Raw genomic sequence first — 21,579 nt, forward strand, 5'->3', positions numbered from 1 at the left:
GAGATTTTCCACAGCCATTGGATAACCTTAGGTTCCAGTTTGCCTGAGATACCCTCCTGAGTTAATTAACGGGTAACATGTTAAGTAATTGAAGAGTCTCGGCAGGGGTTTTGATTTCCTGGTACTTTCTGTAGCAAAGGAAAAGATAATACACTGGTACCATGGTTCTGTTACCAAAGACTCGCAGAATCAGTGTGTGCGTGTGTCTTCAACGTGTGCCTCTGTGTGAACTTGTGTTATATTGATTTTGTCTATACACTGACATCCTTTTTGGGAGAAGCTGACACATAAAGGTTTTGTCTGAGAGGCTGCCATGAAGGCAAAGTCAGTGTAATGTGCTTTTCTCATTCAGCTGCGACCCACTTGGGTCCATCAGCTCGGCAATGGGGTGATAACTCAGCGTGGAGGGTGTGTCAATATTGCACCTTGTGCTTGGGGATCAACCGGATTAACACGGCACTCAAGGGAGGCCACGTTTCACCTCTTGAACTCAAGACTTTCCTCATGACAGAACAAGTTCTGAGAAATATATGTCTGGCTTACCAATTGATGACAATGCCAATGTTAAAAAGGCAGTTGTCAGATTGTCACATATGACTGAATATGGTATGATGTTGCATATTCTGATCAAAACTGTACTGCTCTAGTTAGGCAGACAGTTTTTAAATTTAGGCAGACCTTGTAAAATGACTGAATTTTGTTTTCATTCTGGTCTTGTTGACAGCAGTGACAATGTTTTGCAGAGAATGGAACATTTTATTAGCATTAAATAAGCTGCCTAAACTGAAAGATTCAACCAAACATAAAAATTATCTTTTGCCAGCAGACTATAGTAGCAATATTTGGCCTCTCAAACAGGAAGAAATTGCAAAAACCAAGCCACATTGAAAAAGCTAACAAACAACAACGATGGACAAAAATGGTCTTTTTACGTAAGGAGGATAATTTGATTCACTTGGGAGCTGAGCACAGCAAATAAATGCAAAGCTGAAGAAAAGTCGAAACCAGTCATTTCTTGCTATGCATCCTCATATTACTCTGACAAACCCGTGAGTGACCAAAAAATCTAAATCCGCATCAAGACTAGTAAGTACATACAGTGAAGTAATTTGGAAAGGCTTTGGGAGATCATTCTGAGCTACTTATATCACTGACATAATCAATAAGACATATAATTACCAAGGATAAAAGTGACTTAAAATGAATAATGCCAGGGGTGTCGCATTGAAGCAGCGAAGCAGCGAAGCCACTCAGCGTAATGCTCGACTCATTTCTTCTGAGCTTGTTTTTTAACCTCACTCAGGTTTTTCATTAGCCTTGTTCTGCAATGTGTGATACCACTGTGTCACTTTTGTACCTTAATTGATTGCTTTACTGGGATTGGAAGGGTCTCATTTAATTCAATCAAACATGCCAATTCAACATAATCCGCTTTTCACACTTGGAGTGTACATTTTTATTTGAAAGGAAGGGCAGATGTTTGTGGCTGTCTTATCAACTTGCTACTTCACACTGGAGTCCATATTTTTCTTTTGATTTTATTGCGTTGTATGTTATATGAGAAATGCAAACAACTAACCATCTCTGTGTGATGTAAAAAGTCATTTTTTGCAGAAAAAAAAAATTGCTACATGCTTCTTTTCTTCTGTAAACCTGGATTGTTTTAATATGATGCGGTTTATATTTTCCGTCATTATTATAATTTTTTTTAAATTTGTATTTGTTAAAACCATTGTAGTCATCAAGGTTTTGTTCCCGCAACATCGCCGAGACGTATCTAATTAACGGCCATTTATATGCAAACACATATAGGACTTAACATATACTGTAGCCACAGGTTAATTGCTTTTTTTTTTCCTCACAGGAAGAAGAATTAAGGAACAGTGGCGAGGCCAAATACGCACATCTGAGTCACGATCTTCATGTTTTAATTGAAGTCTTTGCTCCACCGGGTGAAGCCTATTCCCGCATGAGCCACGCTTTGGAGGAGATTAAAAAATTCCTTGTTCCAGTAAGTGAACCGTTTTACATCATTGTTTCAAAGCATAACTTAATCTCTTGTAGAACTTCTTCAGCAATGTCATTGGATTTGACTTTAGTCTTTTAGTCGGGCTTCCCCGCATAAAGAAAGAGTGCAGAATTCAAATGTGTTTGCAGATAAGGGATTAGTATTGGTCTGATGTGTTTTCCTCTAAACACTACATGACACACTATATTATTTTGTCTTATTGAGAAATAAAAACATTATGTTCAGTAATTTAAATGCAGTGTGGAACAGCCAGAAGAATTTAGCCAACTATTGTTCATGATGTGTAATCGTGCTTTGTTTAAGCTGTAAATATTAATCAAAGCTGCACAAGTTTATTTTATGGACTTCACGCTGTTGACTCTTCTTACAAGTATATCTGCAACTGTGCCAGGGAGATAATTATGCCGCATGTGAATTAAGCAGTTAGATATCAAATATATTAAATGTGGCTATTATACAGAATGGACCTAAAACCAAACTCTCGAGTTTAATGTTACATTAGGATGACAATAAAAAACAAGCTCGCTGTGTTGTTGTTGCGACTTTCGACTTGTCCCTTCAGGGGTTGCCACAGCGCGTCACTCACAGGATTTGTTTGGCACAGTTTGCCCTTCCTCAACCCGCACTGTCTATATTAAAGACCGAGAGCAATCCGTTCGTCACCCCCACGAGCAGCAGAAAAGTGAGCAATAGGACAAAACATAAGAACCTACAATATATTCAAATCAACCTGCTTATGTAAAAAGTGAGCTCCTATATTGAACAACTTAGCATGTGACACGGCAATACTGCTGCAGTTGCGTGCGTCTAGATAAACAGTCATAAAGTGCTTCAGAGTGCATTTTTCAGTAGGAAGTTATGCAGGATGGCAGGTATTGTGAGGATTTTTGCAAAGCTCCTTTGGCTGATAAGCTTCATGAACAATGTCTGCTGTGCTCTGTGAAGATTTATGTTCACCGAGCAGTACGTTTAAGAGTCTTAACCGGTGTCCATGTGATAATAAGATCAAGAAGAGTAATTGCAGTGGTTAAAGCGGTGATAGCTTGTAGATGGAGCCGGCAGGAGTTTAGTCACTCTTCTGTTTTTGTGGAGAGCAAAACAAAGGTCGCATTTTTTAGGACTGTAGTGATATGATTACCAAGAATTACCATGGCCGAGGAGGAGCTTCTGTCATTTGTATAGTCTTATATGATGGGAGGGGACAGATTGCTGTTTGGAAAGCGAAATGAAAGAACACACAAAGGAGCAGGTAGGTTAAACAATTAGCAAAAAGCCCCGTATTGTCTTGAGTGAACGTGACTGGCATTGCCTGCCGTTTACCCCTTCAACATCCGACTATAGCTTTGAGATGGGCGAAGTGCATCACGCATGGTCAAAATTAATCTCAGTGAGCAAACAGTCCGACCCAAAGCACCTCGACGCGGTTTATCTCTGTGTACTCACGCTAACGCCTCTGTCAACAGTCAACATTCACGAGGTCTGGCACATTTATAGCGCTTTGAATAAACTGCCAGCTTTCCAATTAAAAGACCTGCCAGTCTGAGTTCAAACCAACAGAATGCTGCCGGCCATATTAATTCATGAGAAAGCGTGCGGCGTGTCAAATGTTTTGGATGTCTGGCGCGAGGATTTGTTTGTTTGTTTATGCGTGATGTTCATGTTTAGATTTTGAGTGTAAAAAATGCCCAAATCTTTGGTTGCTGGACTGAAACATCTAGCACTAGTGTCTTTTCCTTGGCATGTAAATTTGTACCGTTGTCGATAATTTGTTCTGATTGAACTGCTGTCATGTTTTTAAAATGCTCCATAACTATGTTCTCTTCTTTGTCTGAATATGAATATTTAAAAAAGAATCATTTAAATCATATTCCTTATTTTTGTTCATAATCTGTTTTGGTTGAAATAAATTATTGCAGAGCAGAGATATCTTCTGTGCTATCCTGATGACTAAGTGCAGCGTTGGTGCAGGATATGAAGAGAAAAGGCAGCACATTTTTCATGTGTGAGTTGCCATCTCATATTGATGTTATCCCATGAAATATTGGGCGGTATTTCAGTCTATGAATTAAAATAAACGTGTCAGTGACAACACCGAATAGCTGTACAGAATCTAAAATAGTTTAAAAGGCAATGATGTTGGATGAAGGAAAACTGTAATTTAATTTTGCTTACTACCATTTACTTTCATTTATATAGCCTGCAGCAAATTATGTGAATTACTGAATGCAAATAAAACTGTTCAAGGAATAGATACGTATGTATTGTTTTTTTTGCATTCATTATAACACTACCCATGCTGCAAATTAAAAATATACACAGATACCTACGTGATCCAACGCACCACTAAATATGCACCACTAAAGAATAAAGTCAAGTCATTTTGCTTTAATCCAAACCAAGAATATATTTTAATTAGAAAATATATTTTATTGACTTTGGCAATAAGGGGTAACGTGAATAGAAACCTAACTTTGGTCTAATAGAGATATTTTAACTGTTTATTCACAGCTCCTTTCTTTATCCTCTTTTTACTTTCTCAATCAAAAGGATAAGTGCAAAAACAATCACAAAATGATAAGCTGTTGCTGCCACTTCTTTGTTGTTAAAAGCACATTTAAGACGGGATTGTGCAATCATGTTGACTTGGCTTGGCATTTCTTTTGAAATCAAAGTGTCTGTTTTGACAGCAATGATACCCTGCTGCTTCTCTGTATAATAATATCATGTTTGGTCATGGATTGGACTAAATTGCCGTTTACAAACCAACAAATGGTGAAACCTTCAATTAGATGTTGTTTTTCCAAGATAGATAGGAAGAAGGTGGACGAAAAATGTAGAGAAGATGCTATTACATTTTCTTATTCACCCCAATGAAAACATCCGTCAAGATTAATTTGATGACAGCTGCTTCTGTTCAGAGTGTCTGTGGGAGTCCGAGCACAATTGCGTGTTTAGATTTAATATATGAGGCATGCTGTTTTTCTTGCTTCCACAGGACTACAATGACGAGATCAGACAGGAGCAACTACGAGAGCTTTCACTATTAAACGGTTCTGATGAGTCCAACAGAGGCAGGAATGCACAAGGAAGGAGCATTAGGACAACCACCACAGTATCCACCAGGTAACTCATAGCAGAATAATATAACTCTGAGGTTTATACAAATACATGGGAAACCATTTGCACACATACCAGTACAAATGTCTCTAAAAATGAGTTTCTTGCATTTTATACTTTTTTTTTATTTTCCAGGCTTGAAATTCCCATCTCTGGTATTTTCCTTTCACTGCAAGGAAACCAATGCAAATTGATGGCTGTAAAGCTTACTGCTACCGTCTATTGACGGGAGACTACTGAACTGAAACGCATTTGTAACTCATGTTTTGCTGAACAGTCAATACAAAAACCTAAAAAAAAACAGCAAGTCCAGTCAGTTGCTTCTTAAGGCACCACTGTATTTTGCATCTCAATCTGATTCCACTGTACACCTATATATGTATGTGGTCTTTTTAATATGAACTAATTTAGCTGCTGTATATAAGATGGCTATAATCTTAGACATATTTCACTGAAATACAATAATTGTTTTTAGCGTGACTAGTATTCTGAGAAATCCCTCAAATACGCTAGATACTAAACGGACAAGGGTTTCAAATGTGAAGGTTTCGTCCTCAAAGGGTCATCGACTGTAAGCATCATCCGAGTCCTGCTAAAATTGCTGCAAGCCTCCTCAAGGTGTGCTTCACGCCATTAACCTGCAGTTAATATATGATTGGTGTACAACGGAGTGCTCATTTGCAACAAAACACATCTATGGTCTCATTAGAGAACATATTTTAAGAGGACAATAAACAACGACCAGCCCTAATAGGTGCATGAAATGTAAATCAAACAAAGCATTTAATTAGCTCAGCCTTGCATGTGGTTTCTTGTACAGAATTCTTGCCTCTTGGCACCATTTATTATTTATTTATTCATTAGAGCAAATTGTCCAGGGTATAACAGATGGTGGTCGGTGCGAACCGGTATGGTCTTGAAATTTTGGCAGCCCACGTAGACGTTTTTCCCGGTAGTATCAAGGAATGCTCACAACAACAACAAAAAAAAAGCACCACAAGCAGCACTTCCTGACTCAGATTTCCTGCTTATGGCACACAGATAAGCAATTAGTGTAAATCTCCATGAAAAATATGCACCACTAATACCCCTTTGAGTTGCTGTATTTCTGGCTCACAATAGACTGTTACCTAGAGGAGCATACACTAGAGTTAAAAAAAAAAAAAGCTCTCCCAGCCGACCTACATCACATTCAAATGTAAGTTACAGGACTATAGACTGCTTTGCAATGTTGCAACCCAAACTACAATCCTGGCAGTGACTTGAACTCACCAGTAAACACTGTACTGTGTATGAAAAATTGCATTTTTGAAGCATCTGTCTCTCTATGTTTGTCCGTCCAAATATAATCACAATATAAGCATCTGTTTGTCCATGGCATGTTGAACAAAGACCTAAATAAATGCTTTTGAGGTCGATTATGTAGCAGTAGTACTCTCAAAAGTGACACTTTTCAGCCTGCGATTTTTACAAACCCTCAAAGCCAGTTGAGGTTATGCTCATTTCAGGTTTCATTCAGGCATACTTTGCTGTGAAACGACCGCCGACTGGGGCTGCCTGGACAAAAGCAGCAATAAAAGCGATTTCACAGCAATTTGCAGACTGCTCACGGAATTTGCAGGGTAGATTCCCAAGGCAAATCACCGCCAAGCTCTTCTGCTTGCTTGCTTTGTGCAGGGCCCGCAGGAACACAGGAAGGAGCACAGTAACACCTCGGGGGACGGCTGCCGCGACACACAGCAAGCCCACTGCATCTGTTTTAACGAGGGAAGCTCAAACTCCGAGAGCCAGGGGAGCGGCAGTAACAGCAATTGGAGGGTACCGACCTCCACTGTTAGCCGGCACACATGACTCATACGACGACTATGTGAGTCCAATCCCTTTTGCTCAAAGTAAAAAGTAGAGCTGATAGTAAATACTGTAATTACTTGCTTTAATCCACTTTGAATGTGATGAGTCTCATGTTACATGTAGAGGTAGGAAAAATTGGGGCATGAAGGGATTCTATGATTTGGAAAAATTGGAGCAAGCAGGCAATTAATTCCAGCAACTTTTTTTTTATTATTAAAACGATACTTTTTATAGGACTTATATGATTACTTCCATTGAATTGCTTCGGTAACTTGGAAGGGGCAGGGGACCTGCAGAGATGCATTTGGATCCAAATTGGAAAAAATCCCTTATTGTTGTAAAAGGGAAGGGTGTTAATTGTCAATGTGGAGTGAATATTTTTGACTAGTCCATGTTGTTCAACCGTACAGCGTCGTTTGAACGTCTTTGTTAAATTATCATTTCAGTGTACCTTAGTTGAATGTGCCACCAGCTCATAATGTGAACGTCTTTTGAATACTTAACTGACATGCTCACGCTAGAGATTCATATCAAAAACACTTTAATTCAAAAATGTCTTTAGATTTGGAGATTTTGTCAAGGTCGTTTTTAGATCTTAAGGTGATCTCCAAGTTCTAACCAAACATAAAAAGACAAGCGTTTCACCAGCCAAGCCCATCCGAGGCTCCCTGCTAAGCAGAGTCCCCCTGAGTGCTGGCATGTGAAGATTGGGCTGTCTGCACGGGGAGATGCACAAGCACAGTCTCATTACCAAACCAAATTGAGTTCTGATGTGAAGCCTGCGCATTTCTGCAAAGTGAAAAAGCGCAACGTTTCTTCTCTTTATAATTGGAAGTTGGAAAGAAGGTTGGGAGCACAGAGACTCTGGGATTATAGGAGGAAGATGAGTTTGTCCTGAACATTTTCTTTTCTCATATCGTACTTTGACAAGATTTGTTTCTGATACATTACACAGTTTATCTCAAGCGTATTCCAAGGGCTGCAAGATCGTGTTTTTGAAGATCTTGTGTATTTTCCCCTCCAATGACTGAGTTTAGGGTCGGCGTAATGCCTCTCTCTACGCCAAAGCCAACATTGTTCTTTGAGTGAGCTGATAAAACAAGAATTGCTCAGCAGAGGCAGGTTTGGCTCTGCAAAGATGCACCCTTGGTGGATATTGTGTCAATTTCTCCAGAGGCCGATGACTGATGAATACTGTCAAAGTGTCACGCTGTCTCCTAAAAGTGATACCATGTCCATAATGGCACCTATTGAGGCTGCTATTGATTTAAAACTTCAACAGAAAGTACAAGGAAGCTGGTAGTTATCATGTTTCTGTTCCTCTTCATAATTTATGAATTCAATATTCCTTCCCTATAGCTTTCTACCACAAATCTCACATTGCTATAACATTTCTGGCACCACTGCGTTTGCCAGATAAAAGCTACAAAGGTAGCATTTATGAATATACAAAATATTTCCATTCGTTTAGCAAAGGAGCTTCGGAAATGTTCAGTTGGACAAGTTGGACAGGTGGTGTGAATGAATTAATTCATTATCTTTAACTGGCATTTTAGAGACTAGAAGAACATTGGAAAGAAATTTTTTTGTCACAAGTATTCCTGTATGTCTATTACTAAATTTCCATTGTTTTCATTAATATTTAGTTTTTAATGGTTGAATTGTTGGCGGTTTTCTTCAGGTGCTCTGGCTTCCTCCTCTGAATTGTTCAAAGGTGTAAGTGTGAAAGGTTGTTTGCTGCAACTGGCTAGAAATCAGTAACAAAGGTTACCATTTATTAATTATTGTTTTCAAGTCCCCTTGTTGTTGTATTTTAAATTTCCTTATACATACTCTAGTTCCTATAATGATTTCATTTATTGAGCAGGTGATTGCGGATATGTTTCAGTTGTTTATGCAGACAAAAAGACTTGGTTAGAAAAAAACCAAATCATCAGCCTTTGATTAAAAGTATTGGACAGTGTTTTTTATGCACTTGTGTGTGTTTGATTTCCATTCTACAACCGGATCAGTCAAGAGCCAAATTAGTGGACAGAAATAATATTTCATATTCATATCCAAAACATAATGTTCATATAAATGCATGTAATGTCACAGCCCTTTTGCGAATAACAGATCATGTGAGAATTGTTTTGGACTTGTAGCGTGGTCGTCACACAAAACCTCTCAAGAGACTATTTGGGATTAATGAACCCTGTCGCGCCGCCATGTAGTTAAATGACAGAGAGCATCATTCTAGCTCTTAAAAGAACGCAAACAGGATTGAAGGGCATTAATGCAATGAGTGAAGTGAGAGCAGGGGGGTTGTTATATACGGGCTATATGCCAGAATCAACTGCACTGATACACAGTCACGAACGAGGCATTTATTTAAGAGCTATTTATTGTACACATACTCATGTTGTCAAGAAGGCATTATTACATTGGTCCTGCATCCATCCCTTTTGCTTAAAAATAGCCCTGGGCACACTCAGAAATATTGATGGGCAACCACTGTACTGTTGCTATTTAAGATCAAACAGTTTGATGTGAGTTGGCATTTTCTACTTTTATACATCAGTCATTCATTCATCTGCACTAAGCTGCAAAATGTCATTCTTGCTATGATATGAAAGTGCTTCAAATGCAGATCTCTTATCCAGTCAAAGGACTCTTTTAGAGATAACATATCTGCTTTTTCAGCAATCGGCTGATGTTTCAGCTGTTAAGATGTATTTTATTTTATCACAGTATGCTATAACAGTATGGGATATAATTGGGCTACTTACTTTAAATATGTGTTACTTTTATTGAGTGAAGCAGAATAGCATGAAAGGAAGAGCAAAAGCAGATTGAAAGAAAGACCCAATAACATCTTCTGAAGATGGCCTTGAATGATATTCTAATATTGTTTATGTGGGAATGCATTATTATTATCAACCCATAAATTCCACTTTACTTGCACCTCAAACCCCAAAAAGAGTGGTTGAAAAGTGTTGTTTTTAATAGGGTAAACACAAAATTGAATGTATACATGATAAAGAAAGTGTGGTAAATTATAGTTAAATTGAGAGTTAAACAAGAAAGAATTTCATTAAATAGTTCCAAATACATTTTTAAAGGATAAAAAGCAAATATGTACAATAATAAAAATTCAAAGCATTTTTTATGATAGAAAAAGCAGACGTGTACTCTATGATACGTTGAAAACAAGTACTTTCGGGTCAAAATTGGTGCTTTCAAGGAAGCTTGTGTATTTGTTGAACTAATTATACTTACATTATACACCTATAATGTGGTGGGTACAGAAATCGGTGGTCAAATTTGAAATGCATTGCTTGCCTCTGCAAAACCTGATCCCTGGAACCATAGCAGGGCTGAAAAACGCTAATGTGATTAAACACAGAGCTTTGGGAGGCTTTGAGGAGAAAAAAAAAACTCCATCGTCTGTGCAAGCTGCAAAAGAAACCCCTTTGAAACGAGGAGAAAAATCCTCCCAGTTTAGCTTTTCTCTGAAAGATGCTTCAGATTTGCGTTTTTCTAGGAGAGCACTTTCTTTCTCCGGACACTTCTGAGGACAACCTGCTCATCTGCAACTCTGTTTAGAATTCTAAGTCCATCCCTTTTTTTGTTTATGAAACACTATTCTTATATTAGTTATTATATAACTATATAATGTGTTTACATTTCGTATGACTTTTTTGCCCTTTAAACCTCTTTCACCTGAGCAACACACAACGAAAGCGAGAAAGTCAGGTGGAAAATTGACTCAGCTTATCACGGTTTTGAGGTGCTAATCAGGGTATGATTTGAGCAGGCCGTATGAATAAATAATAAGAATATGCCAGAACAAAAGGTGCATTTGCAAAGGTGGAAAGCGTGAAGAGCGACAGCTATTCACTGAGACAAAAAAATGGTGCAAATCTCATTTTCCTTCCCGTCCTGCTTTGCGGTGGCACATTCAAAAGCAACCCGGCGTGAAGATCCGTCATTGTCGGGGGAAATGCGGGTTGTCAACTGATAATGAAGCACATGGCTACGGGCCCGCAGCTACTTGCTGTCCTAATTATGCCCAATAAGAACCCTCCACCTTTGTGTTAACATTTGATTTATTCCTACCTGTCTGGGTAAAAGTGCCCGTGTTCTTTCCTTTGTTTTTACAAATGAGGGTACAATTACAAAAAAAATACCATGTCTCGTCAATTAGAGGACACAAGAGTACATTGTCACTCCTGATAGTGTTTTTAAAAATAGCTTTAAAAATATATTTCCACTTGGTTCCAAGACAACATTGCTTAATGTGGATAGGAAAAATACACATGTATTTTAACAGGGCGGGCAATTTTTTCTTTTTCCTCCCGCATTACGGACACTGCCCGCAGTACCGAGCATTCATTGATTTCACTTGGAGTGCAAATAAATGAGTAGACGACTCAACTGTTTTGCTCACACCGTCTTTCCTCGCAGGGTTACGATGATGGATATGGCGGAGAATATGATGATGACAGCTACGATGCCTATGACGAAAACTACAGCAATCACTCAAAGAGGTAACATTTACACACAGTTCAATAATTACACACAAAGCGTCTCTATATGTTGTATTTTGTTATTTTAAGCCAGCAGAGATTTTAAAAGGATAATAGTGTTATTGTCCAATACACCATATAGTGACATACAATGTCTTTGTCATTTAGCATCTCCGAATATTATGAATATGGGCAAGGAACAAATGATGACTCCTACAACAACTATGGTAAGTGATGATGGTAGCATAATTCTTTATGATTATTTTTATGATAATTACTTTTACCAGTGTAGTTTTTCTATTGGAATGTATCCTATTGCTTTTTGTGGATGGTGTCACTTTTAAATTTAATTTAAAAGCTATACAGAGCACCTGCAGAGACTATTTACAAAAATCAGAGAGAGACATTTACATAATAGTTTAGAATTTGGCATAGTAAAGGCTTGCTGAAAGTTAATACGTTAATTTTGTGAAGCCCACAAATGATGCCCACTCTCTGATGAGAAATAATATGGTATTAGGTGAGCTCCATCCTGCAATTGCTGAACAAAATAAGCCTCCCGGCTAAAGAAGAGCAAGTCTTCACCCCAAGGCACAAGGCAGACATACACAACCTCACTTCTGGATTTCTGAGCGCTTTGACGCATGGGATTGCCGTTAACCAGCAGTCAGGCTTCCTAGCTCTACATGCAAGATCTGGAAGCAGGAGGAGGGCAGTGCCTGTTCAGAATTCACAGTCAAATGGCAACTCCAATGTTGGGCTCTTCTCTTTGGACAAATTGTGCAAATTGGCTGCAATGCAGTGCCGTTTCCAATGGTAATACGTGGATGTGTCTCTGCATGACTTGAAATTAAAACAATTCTAAATTTGACGTAAATCATCTTTAGGATTACAGGGTACTACTTGCTCACTTGCTGCGCTAGAATTTTTAACTTGGGTGGCGAAGTACATTTCAGGGGCTTCACAAAAAAAAAAATGCGATTAACATTTATTAAATGTTCCCTATGGGAAATGAAGGTAAAAAATGGAAAATCGCCAAAAGTCAATTATATGGCCTGACATCTGGGGGGTTCAAGCATGTAGCGCCCCCCCCCCCCCCCCCCCTCTAGCTCCAACAGTGGGGGGCGCTCCAACTGCAGTCAGTTTGCCAAAAGGTGTACCACAATCCAAGAGGGCAATGATTTGATTTTCTGCTCCATAAACATTTTCCTATTTGGAAGCTTGCTCAATGTGCCATGCAGAAGAGGTGACCGCCTTTTTGCTATGTGGCTTTAAGGGAGGATGGAGCTGCTGGCTGTCAAAGCACATCATTGCGCCGACAGAGGCCAAAGCCCTTGTAAAATTAATTTTGTGGAGAATCTCTTCGGATGAAATGTGCTCATATATTCAGTCACCATGATACCTGCACACACTAACTCAGATGCTTTTACTGTTTTTCCAGAAGAGGAGTGGCCCACTTCCCGTCCCAGTCTCAAAGCTCCACTTCTACAGCTGACAAGAGGTGGATACAGAAAACATCCCTATAGTCGATACTGAAGGTGCTCCACACGTGACCTACAATCCATTAAATTGTTTCTATTTCAAACCATGTTTGCCCATTCCAGATAACGACTTAAAGCAGTGGCTATTCAAAATGAGATGCAACAGACAAAAATACTTTAGCAATATGTCAAAGGCAATTCAGCTCACACAGTGAGTCTGGGGAGAACAGATCACTGCATAAATTAAATTGGGAAAATCAGTGTGTTAAAGAAACCATTATTTTCGAAATTGATCTCTGATAGGTATCGGTGTGCGTTGATGAATTGTTCTGGTGTCAAAACCCGCTGTGATCATTAAAAAAAAAAAAACAATGGTTTTAATTTGTTACTGAAATGACTTATCGGAAACACTTTGGAAATTCCCTGCTGCCAAGCAGATACATTTGTTTTATTGATTGCATTCCAATAAGTGGAGAAAAATCTTTGTACACAAATGTAAAAAAAAAAAAAAAAAAATTCAGATTTTGTTTTTTACTATTTATTTGTGTTTTTTTTATGTATTTATTGCCTCTAATCCCATGATAATCAAGCACCAGATGTTACAGTAGTTTTCCCCTGGTGGTGAGCAATTTTGTGACTTGCCAATAAATCCAAACGGTTAAAATCCACCCTCATTCCCCATGAAAAATGAATAATATGACTTTTCAGCTCCACTTTTGGTTTGAAACTGTAGCCACACTTTTGTAATTGCAGGTTTGTGATCACTGTATAGCTTAAAAGTAAATGCATGGTTTGCCCAAAACAATAGGGAAGAGAAAGTACTAAATCAAGGAAAACATTCTAAATGACCACGAATGAAATGAAATGATGATATTGTGTTAAAAAGGTCTAATTAGGTCTAATCACATCTTTTTTTATTTACCACCGTTTTTCTCTGTCGTTGAAACAAGCAATGTACAGTGTTTACTTTATAATTAGTGCTTTTATTCTGTGTGTCCAATCTGTCTTTGTACATAAAGTATTTAATAAAAATAAACATAAACCCCGGTACCTTGTGTAAGATTCTCTAAATACAATAGTTGGCTATTTGTTTAGTTTTTCTAGTATAATTCGCTGAACAAATGCAATATTGTTCATACAATTAAATTATTGCATTACATCCACTAACCCACTCAATCAAGAGCACTCATGTGATTTTCCTTAATCCATTTTGTGAAGTTTCACATCAGTAAACAGATTGACTGAGAATCATATGCTGTTAACGAGGTAAGAAGTCCCCTTATATTGTGTTACCTTAAATATTATTACAAGCTGTGAATTGACATCACAGCCTTATAACATACTTCTTGTAATTTGAGTGGAAAATTGCAGTATTCATCTGCCTACTCTTCAATGTCTCCACTAATGTTTTTTTTTTCTTTCTGTTATTGAATTTGAGATCTTGCAATGCATCTTTTAAACCTCATCGCTGCTGTCCAGTTAGACTCTAAACAGGTAATTAAAAAACTGATTTAATATTCAAAACTAACATCCACTAACAAAAAAGTAAACCTGCCCAGAATAAACATTCCTGCTGATTTAAATGTCCCTCTAATTAGATGCATATAAAGGATATACATTGTATCGAATGATGTATAAACAACACTAAAATTATGTTCTAAACGTCACCTGAATTAAATTCAAAATTATAATACATTCAATCCCAGACTTTTACATTAAATTGGTTTACTTTTTTCACAGTGATGGAATGACGTATCTTCTCAAATGCATGCATGTAAATATTGATCATATGATTATTTTTTATCCCAAAATTAAAAAATATATATCTCTGTTTGCTTTCTTTTAGGTATAAAAGCACTGCAGTTGTCAAGACGTACGGGTCATAAAACAGGTGAGCGATTGCATTTACACGGATACCATAAAGCAATAAAGCTAACCAGTAAAACTGACCTCTGCATGCATATCATTGTGAAACATGGTGGTTATTCTCATTTATATAGACAGGCCAATAAACACAAGATTAAATCATATTCCAATAAATGAACATAAAGTTTTCTATTTGCTTTCATTCAACGTCTGCTGAAAACATCAACAAAACGGTTAAATGCACTTTAAAAGGTGTTATGTTACAAGCATTATGTTACATTGTGCTTCATGCTCCAGGTTGAAATATTGAGATTGAGTTTCCAAATATTAGCTCATTTGAAACTTCCTACAGGGTTTGCAAAGAGCTGCTTTTATAACTCTGGCAGCCCATAAAAAAACAACAGAACACGGGCCTGCAGTAAAATCAATCTTTACAGAACTGCCATTAATCACAAACAATAATCAATCAATCATAACTGAGTTTTGACAATATTCGTCAATGCAATGTTTTGTACCACTGCAATTAGTTAATCTTTTAGTACATCACCTAAATGGGTCCACTTGCATGACACAATACGAAGCCTGATTTTTTTTATACCACTCCAATACGAGATCAGCAACAAAGATTTTTCCTGTTTTCTGTTCCTGTTTTAATTGACAGTCTAGATAGGGCAACACGTATAACATACACATACTACTTTTTTTTCCAAGACCAATCCCAGTACGAGTACTCAGTTCGTGAATAGTCACCGCTACCAAAAACCACTAGTACTTTTGATGCATAAAATATCCCCCCAAAAGACCACGACAGATTGTTGTAAGCAAAGACCTATACATCCCAATTTATCGTTTTCACCTAAAATGTAATTACATTAATGGAAATTTCCTAATCTCCTTATATCTAATTTCTAGTTCATGATCATAAAACAGCCTCAAGAGGCAAGTACCGATACCTTGAAATAAGGCTGGTATCGGTACCGTTACCTGGCATAGGTACTCACCCATCTCTACTTGGCAATTTACTTTATCGTGATGTTTTGTTATTATTTTATTTTAGGACAATGTAGATTGCAGAAGCTGCTGCAAGACGATGGGTTCAGCGCTCATATTTGGAAAAGAGAGCAGTGTGGTACGTTTGCATGTTTTACAGAGAAGTGAGAACAATAGATCTGTCTAGACTGTTTTGAGTTCAGTTTTGAGTCCCTAATAATGTGGAGTCTCAGTATACAGTATCCGTAGAGTATGTCATTTGTTATGCATACTTCCATTTGCAAAATGCCTTCACAATTCCATTTCACAACAAGCTTGTCACTGCAGTTTTATGGGGGTGTTAATGCAAGTGATGAAACTCCGCTCCCATTCAGATTACATGCAGGATTTTCAAAAAGGATCATTCTACTCACTGTGTATTTGTCTTGTTTTGCAGAAATACTTGAGTCTAAGGTGCCTAAAGACTTCTCGGCTGTCATCACATTTCTTTATCCTTCAGTCCACACAAAGAGCCACTTTGTGGGTTTTTTTCCATTACACAGTCCTCAACGTAGAATGCAGCTTGGAAGAAGTGGACGGCGCTTTTCTGTTGACACAAACATTTTTTGGTTTGCATATATTTGAGATGGCAATGACTGAGTTTGACTGACAGTGACTTGTCAAGCGTGAGTGAAGTATTCAAATTGTGGTCAGTGGACTATTGGTGGTTCCTGGGGAACTGTACAAGGTCCACAAGGAACATGAATTTGAATTGTGTGATACCTTCAACTTTCAAATAATATACAGTAACTCTTTAACATTTTAGTATCGTTAATTAACATCTTAGTGAAAATAAGGAAGCGACTGCTGTTACAAGCTTAACTGACAGTACAATATATGTTGAATTATTGGTTGGTGACTTTTTTGTTATATCTATCATTGACCCTTGTTTTCCCTTGGCTAATCGTCGCCGATACCTTTGTGAATTGGTGTTTACACAAAAAAAGTCACAGAGAAAGCAACAAATGTTAATATTTTCGATTTTTTTAAAAACATTTTCAGGAGGGTTGTCTTCAGAATAATAACCCTGAAAATTCTATTCCAATCCAACCCAATTTTCAGACTGCATTCCACTATAGACATGAAGAAGAATATTAATTATTTTCAGTGAATAATGAATCAAACTTACTAGACAGAATTCAGGAACCAAAGACAACATTTAATTTGGTAACACAATGTGCAATTATTTGTTAGCTCAATATTGCATACCAACAATTCCAAATGAGCCAGAACTTGAATTTAGTTTTGGTTTTCATGTCAACGCTTCAAATGATTATATTCAGCCACAAACAGGCAATGTAAGGGCAACGTTTTAACATTTAATATTAATTTAGCCACTTTTTTTTTTTAGCTACTTTGTCATTCATCTATGAGAAGGATCTCCATGTTTAATTAAAATACCACGTCTGTGTCTTTTAGTCACGTAATATCCTGCTCAGTCGTTGGATGGTTTGTATTGTAGCGCTGGCTCGACAGTGACACAGAAGTAGAATGTCTGAAATATTAATGTGGACAAGGTTACAAAATATCCGTTTGCAACATTATGCAGCAGCACGATGATACCACCTGCTTATATTCTTAAATTGGCTGAGAAAGCAGGGGAGGTTTTCACACGCAACATGCTGTTACTTGGTTACTTGCGAATAATGTATGCAACCGGCGCGTTTTAACAATAAATGATGGCGATAATGTGGCATTTCCTCAAATAAACAGGTATTTTATCCTAATAAGAGACACAATGATTGTTGCAATATAGCAAGATGAGATAGCGAGCGAGGGAGGTCATTTTCTTTCTAACCGGATCTGAAGGACAAGTTGATTGTCTCTGGCTCTCTCGGCCGCCTCTCAATCAAGAGCATCACGGAAGATGTCAAATGTGTGTTGACACATTGTAACTGCAGGATCCATAAAGGCATGCAGTGGTTTGAGGGGAATCAGCAACTGGGACTTAATTTCAGAATATTGCAGCTCAGAGGCTTGCTGTGTGTACCTATCGTGCACAAACACCACAAGAAAGGTCACACTTTTTTTAATCACTTAATGCGCGCAAGAACTTCCTTTTTTTAATTTTTTTTTACAAAGACAGACAAACAGAAATGCACTCGTATGTCATATTTAAAAAAAATATATAAACTTTGGTGGTTATGCAGTATAAATACAAGAAGGTTTTAATCTAACTACCATTTGATAATTTTGTTCAACTTTTTTTTTAAACTTCAAAAATATCTTTGGTGGGCAATTTGACACATCAGCATTGGTGTGTTTATTTAAAGAAAATTGATAAAAAAATTTATGACAACACTGCATGGCGATTATTGTTTATTTACTGAAAATAGCGTTCACCCTTTTACCCATTTTAAATCATGGCTACAATGATTGTAAAAATATTAGAAACAACACCACCACAACCACCAATTTTATTTTAGCAGCTCTGTTTATACAGCCGCCCGATGAGACAGAATCCACAAGATGGGCTTAAAATCAACTGCATTTAAAAGGGCCACTTTGAGAGCAGAATCAGATTCCCTGACGGTTTCTGATTATGTTTGCAAGCTGGGATCTAAGCCAGGTAACAGAAGGTAACTGTATTTAGCTTGAGCTGCACATTTGTTTTAGGAAGTTGTTCACCATCGCACACCGTCTGTTATCTCAAAATGTATTAAGTATGAATGACCCCCCAAGCTCATTGGTTATTTCTGCAGCAATGGGTTTTGACATGTTTTGTTGGTGCGTGGATAGACTAGTCAGCAAGAGCACTGTGCCAACATTTAATCACAAAATAATATATATATATTCTGCAAACGTTTTCTTTTGTATCACCGTATTTTCTTTCATTTGGTTTTCAAGCAAGCCAAAATTGACAAGACAATCTGTCCTTCCATTATATCGTCATAGCTTGTTATATTCCCATGCCTTTGCTGACACACAGCACACTAAAATGGAAAAGGAGTCATCACTTCTCTGCAGTTGTTTACCACGTGTCGTTCTTCACTTATGTATGCTGCTTCCATCTTATTCGCTGGCACCTCATTGATCATCTTCCCGGCCTCCTCACAATGCAAATTAAATTCCAGTCATTATTTCAGGTGAGGCGCTACAATCGTACAAGTCCAATCATCTTCGGTGCGGCATATACACGGAAGACAATGAAGGCTTCAATGTTGTTTTTCATTTCTTCCAACTGCGCTCCCCCTTCTGAGGTCAGTGCAATGACATGTCAGATAAACGCCTCAGACGACAGCAACTGTGATGGGAGTGTCAAGTTCAGCATCACCATGTCCCCAATGAGGTGTATTTTCTGGTTTAGCACAAATTGTTTAGGTATTTCCTTTCATGTCTGAGTTGTGGGATTCGACGTAAACAACACAAGACATGCTAATAAAATGTGAGGCATTCATTCCAACAATGTAATAATAATAATAATGATCCAGTCAAGGTCATGTTACAATGTTAAATCAAGAGCATGACATTTTTTCAACATGCTTGCGAGTTGAACCTGGTATAGCACCCGGTTTTATTTTTTTACTTTGCTCCTCGAGTGAAAATAACAGAAGACAAAATATTCAACTATTCAGTTCAGTTCTTTTCTCAAATCAAACCATTCTGCAATTAGCAACTACACTAATGCTAATGCAGTTTATGTATGTGGTGTTCGGGCTGGTCCAACAATACAAATCATTTGGTGAAACAGGTTTGGATTGTTTACCCTTTAATGTTTTAAGTGCAGTAATTTTTCTGCAGTACAATATTGTCATCATAACGCTGACAAAATCCTAACAGCAAAATCATTCCACAGGCTGTAGTTGAGACACAAGTGGATTATTTCTAGGCTGCTGCTTTGTTGCGGTGGTGAAGTGCCCTGGAGGGCTGCAGCAGTAAACTGTTGAAGTCAATTATGAGCCCAAGTTTACCTCATCTTATCTGAGTGGCAGCCCGCAGGGATGCATTAGCGTTTCTTTTTTGGGATGGAAAAAATTGCTCAAATATATGTATTTATATGGAGAGATCTTAGGAGGATGCGGGATTTCATTCAAAAATTAATCAGATTCTTTTGTAGCTACTTCTTATCTGATTTAATCAGTATGAACTGTCTTGTCCTACAGCTTACAAAGACTGTGATTAAAATATTTGCGCCGGTATCTCTGCATGAGCCATGATTATTGAAAAAATATTGAGTCATCAGTCAGTGTGTACTTTTTGGAGCTGTTCAGGTGTTAAAATCTTTTGATGTCAGTGCTTTTGCACCTTACACGGCAGCCACAAAATCTGCACGCGTGTGCAAGCTACCTGCCCTGTCAAGCTACTGAGAATCACAAGGAAAGGGAAAATTGCACTTCTACTGTGAGAGCTGCTGGTGGAGCTGAGAAGATGAAAATTGTATGGAAGCACCAAGCAGTGAGGGGGAAAGAAATGGCCTTACAAGGGAGTGACTGTACGGACCACAAGAAAGAGATTACCTGGTGCAGCTGTGTGAGAGACGAGGCCTCCCTTTTCAATGCTGCCCCACCAAACTATCATTACGGCAAACGTTCATTCTTCAATACATGTCCAGTGTCAGGTGAGATTTAATGGTGCGAATAGATTGTGTGGACATAAAAGGCAGGCCACTCCTTCAATGATAAATTCAGTGTTTTGGAAAGGGAGAAGCTCTGAAAACAATTTCATTTTTCAGCTGTGTACAAATTGAGCATTTCGTAAAAGGCCAGGCTTAAAGACATTGGAGAAGGATATGTTTTGGTGCTATGCTTTGTCATATTGTGCTAATGTGTGTATACAGTAATCCCTCGTACATACAGATACATATGTGCGTGTATATATGTATATATATATATATGTGTATATATATATATATATATATACACACACACATCTATATATATATATATATACACCGTATTTTCCGCACTATAAAGCGCACCGGGTTATAAGGCGCACCTTCAATGAATGGCCCATTTTAAAACTTTCTCCATATATAAGGCGCACCGGATTATAAAGCGCACCTTCAATGAATAGCCCATTTTAAAACTTTCTCCATATATAAATCCATATATTTGGACATGCCTGCTGTAGTGGCTCAATATTGGTCCATATATAAAGCGCACCGGATTATAAGGCGCACTGTCGGCTTTTGAGAAAATTGGAGGTTTTTAGGTGCGCCTTATAGTGCGGAAAATACGGTATATATGAGTTTCTTCCCTTCTGATGACAGTATCTGAAGAGCTAACAAACAATTACTGCCATTTTAAAATACTTCTATCATACTAGGATGTGTAAAGTAGCACCCCTCAAGGATTACATCTAACCTGGAAATACAGAGAAAAGAAAACTTTCTTTTTGGCTCCATCAATCTCCAGGTAGCAATCTGGTGGACGGCTTTGAGCTAGAACTCATCAATCTATCAACGTCAAACAGGAAATCCAGGGAATTGTTTTCAACATCGGTCTCCCTTCAGGCTATCGCGCAGATTCTTATTTCCTGTCTGTTTTGGCCACTAATTCTTGTGTCAATTCATGACGCATCAGCAAGCTCTTGAGCTGTCTACCCAACAACCCCTGCAGGGAATCAGCACATGCATTCAGCAGCTTGAGTGTCGGGGCCATTACTGTATGCCAAACCCTAATGCATACACACACCCTTCCATTGACAAGTGGATGTGCTACTGTGCTTTCAACTTCTCCACTGTGAGAAGCCAGGAAAT

At 38.0% G+C, this 21,579-nt stretch overlaps 1 protein-coding gene across 2 annotated transcripts in view; it reads left to right on the forward strand.

The window, feature by feature from the left end:
• khdrbs2 (KH domain containing, RNA binding, signal transduction associated 2) overlaps positions 1-18,021 on the forward strand; it is a 31,301-nt gene extending 13,280 nt beyond the window's left edge. The window contains exons 4-12 of one of the 2 annotated variants that reach the window (XR_005100485.1): positions 1,865-2,011; positions 5,025-5,152; positions 6,824-7,013; positions 11,444-11,526; positions 11,674-11,732; positions 12,947-13,043; positions 14,833-14,877; positions 15,910-15,981; positions 16,279-18,021. Coding sequence is in view for 1 of the 2 variants with exons in the window: in XM_037272370.1 (XP_037128265.1) it covers positions 1,865-2,011; positions 5,025-5,152; positions 6,824-7,013; positions 11,444-11,526; positions 11,674-11,732; positions 12,947-13,041 (702 nt within the window). In the remaining variant the exon portion in view is untranslated. Of the gene's footprint in view, positions 1-1,864; positions 2,012-5,024; positions 5,153-6,823; positions 7,014-11,443; positions 11,527-11,673; positions 11,733-12,946; positions 13,346-14,832; positions 14,878-15,909; positions 15,982-16,278 lie in introns of those variants that run through there. The other variant, XM_037272370.1, reaches the window with a different exon arrangement.
• The last annotated feature ends 3,558 nt before the right edge of the window (positions 18,022-21,579 follow it).

Source organism: Syngnathus acus, chromosome 15 (genome assembly GCF_901709675.1).
Source record: "Syngnathus acus chromosome 15, fSynAcu1.2, whole genome shotgun sequence".
In the NCBI taxonomy this organism is placed as follows: Eukaryota; Metazoa; Chordata; class Actinopteri; order Syngnathiformes; family Syngnathidae; genus Syngnathus; species Syngnathus acus.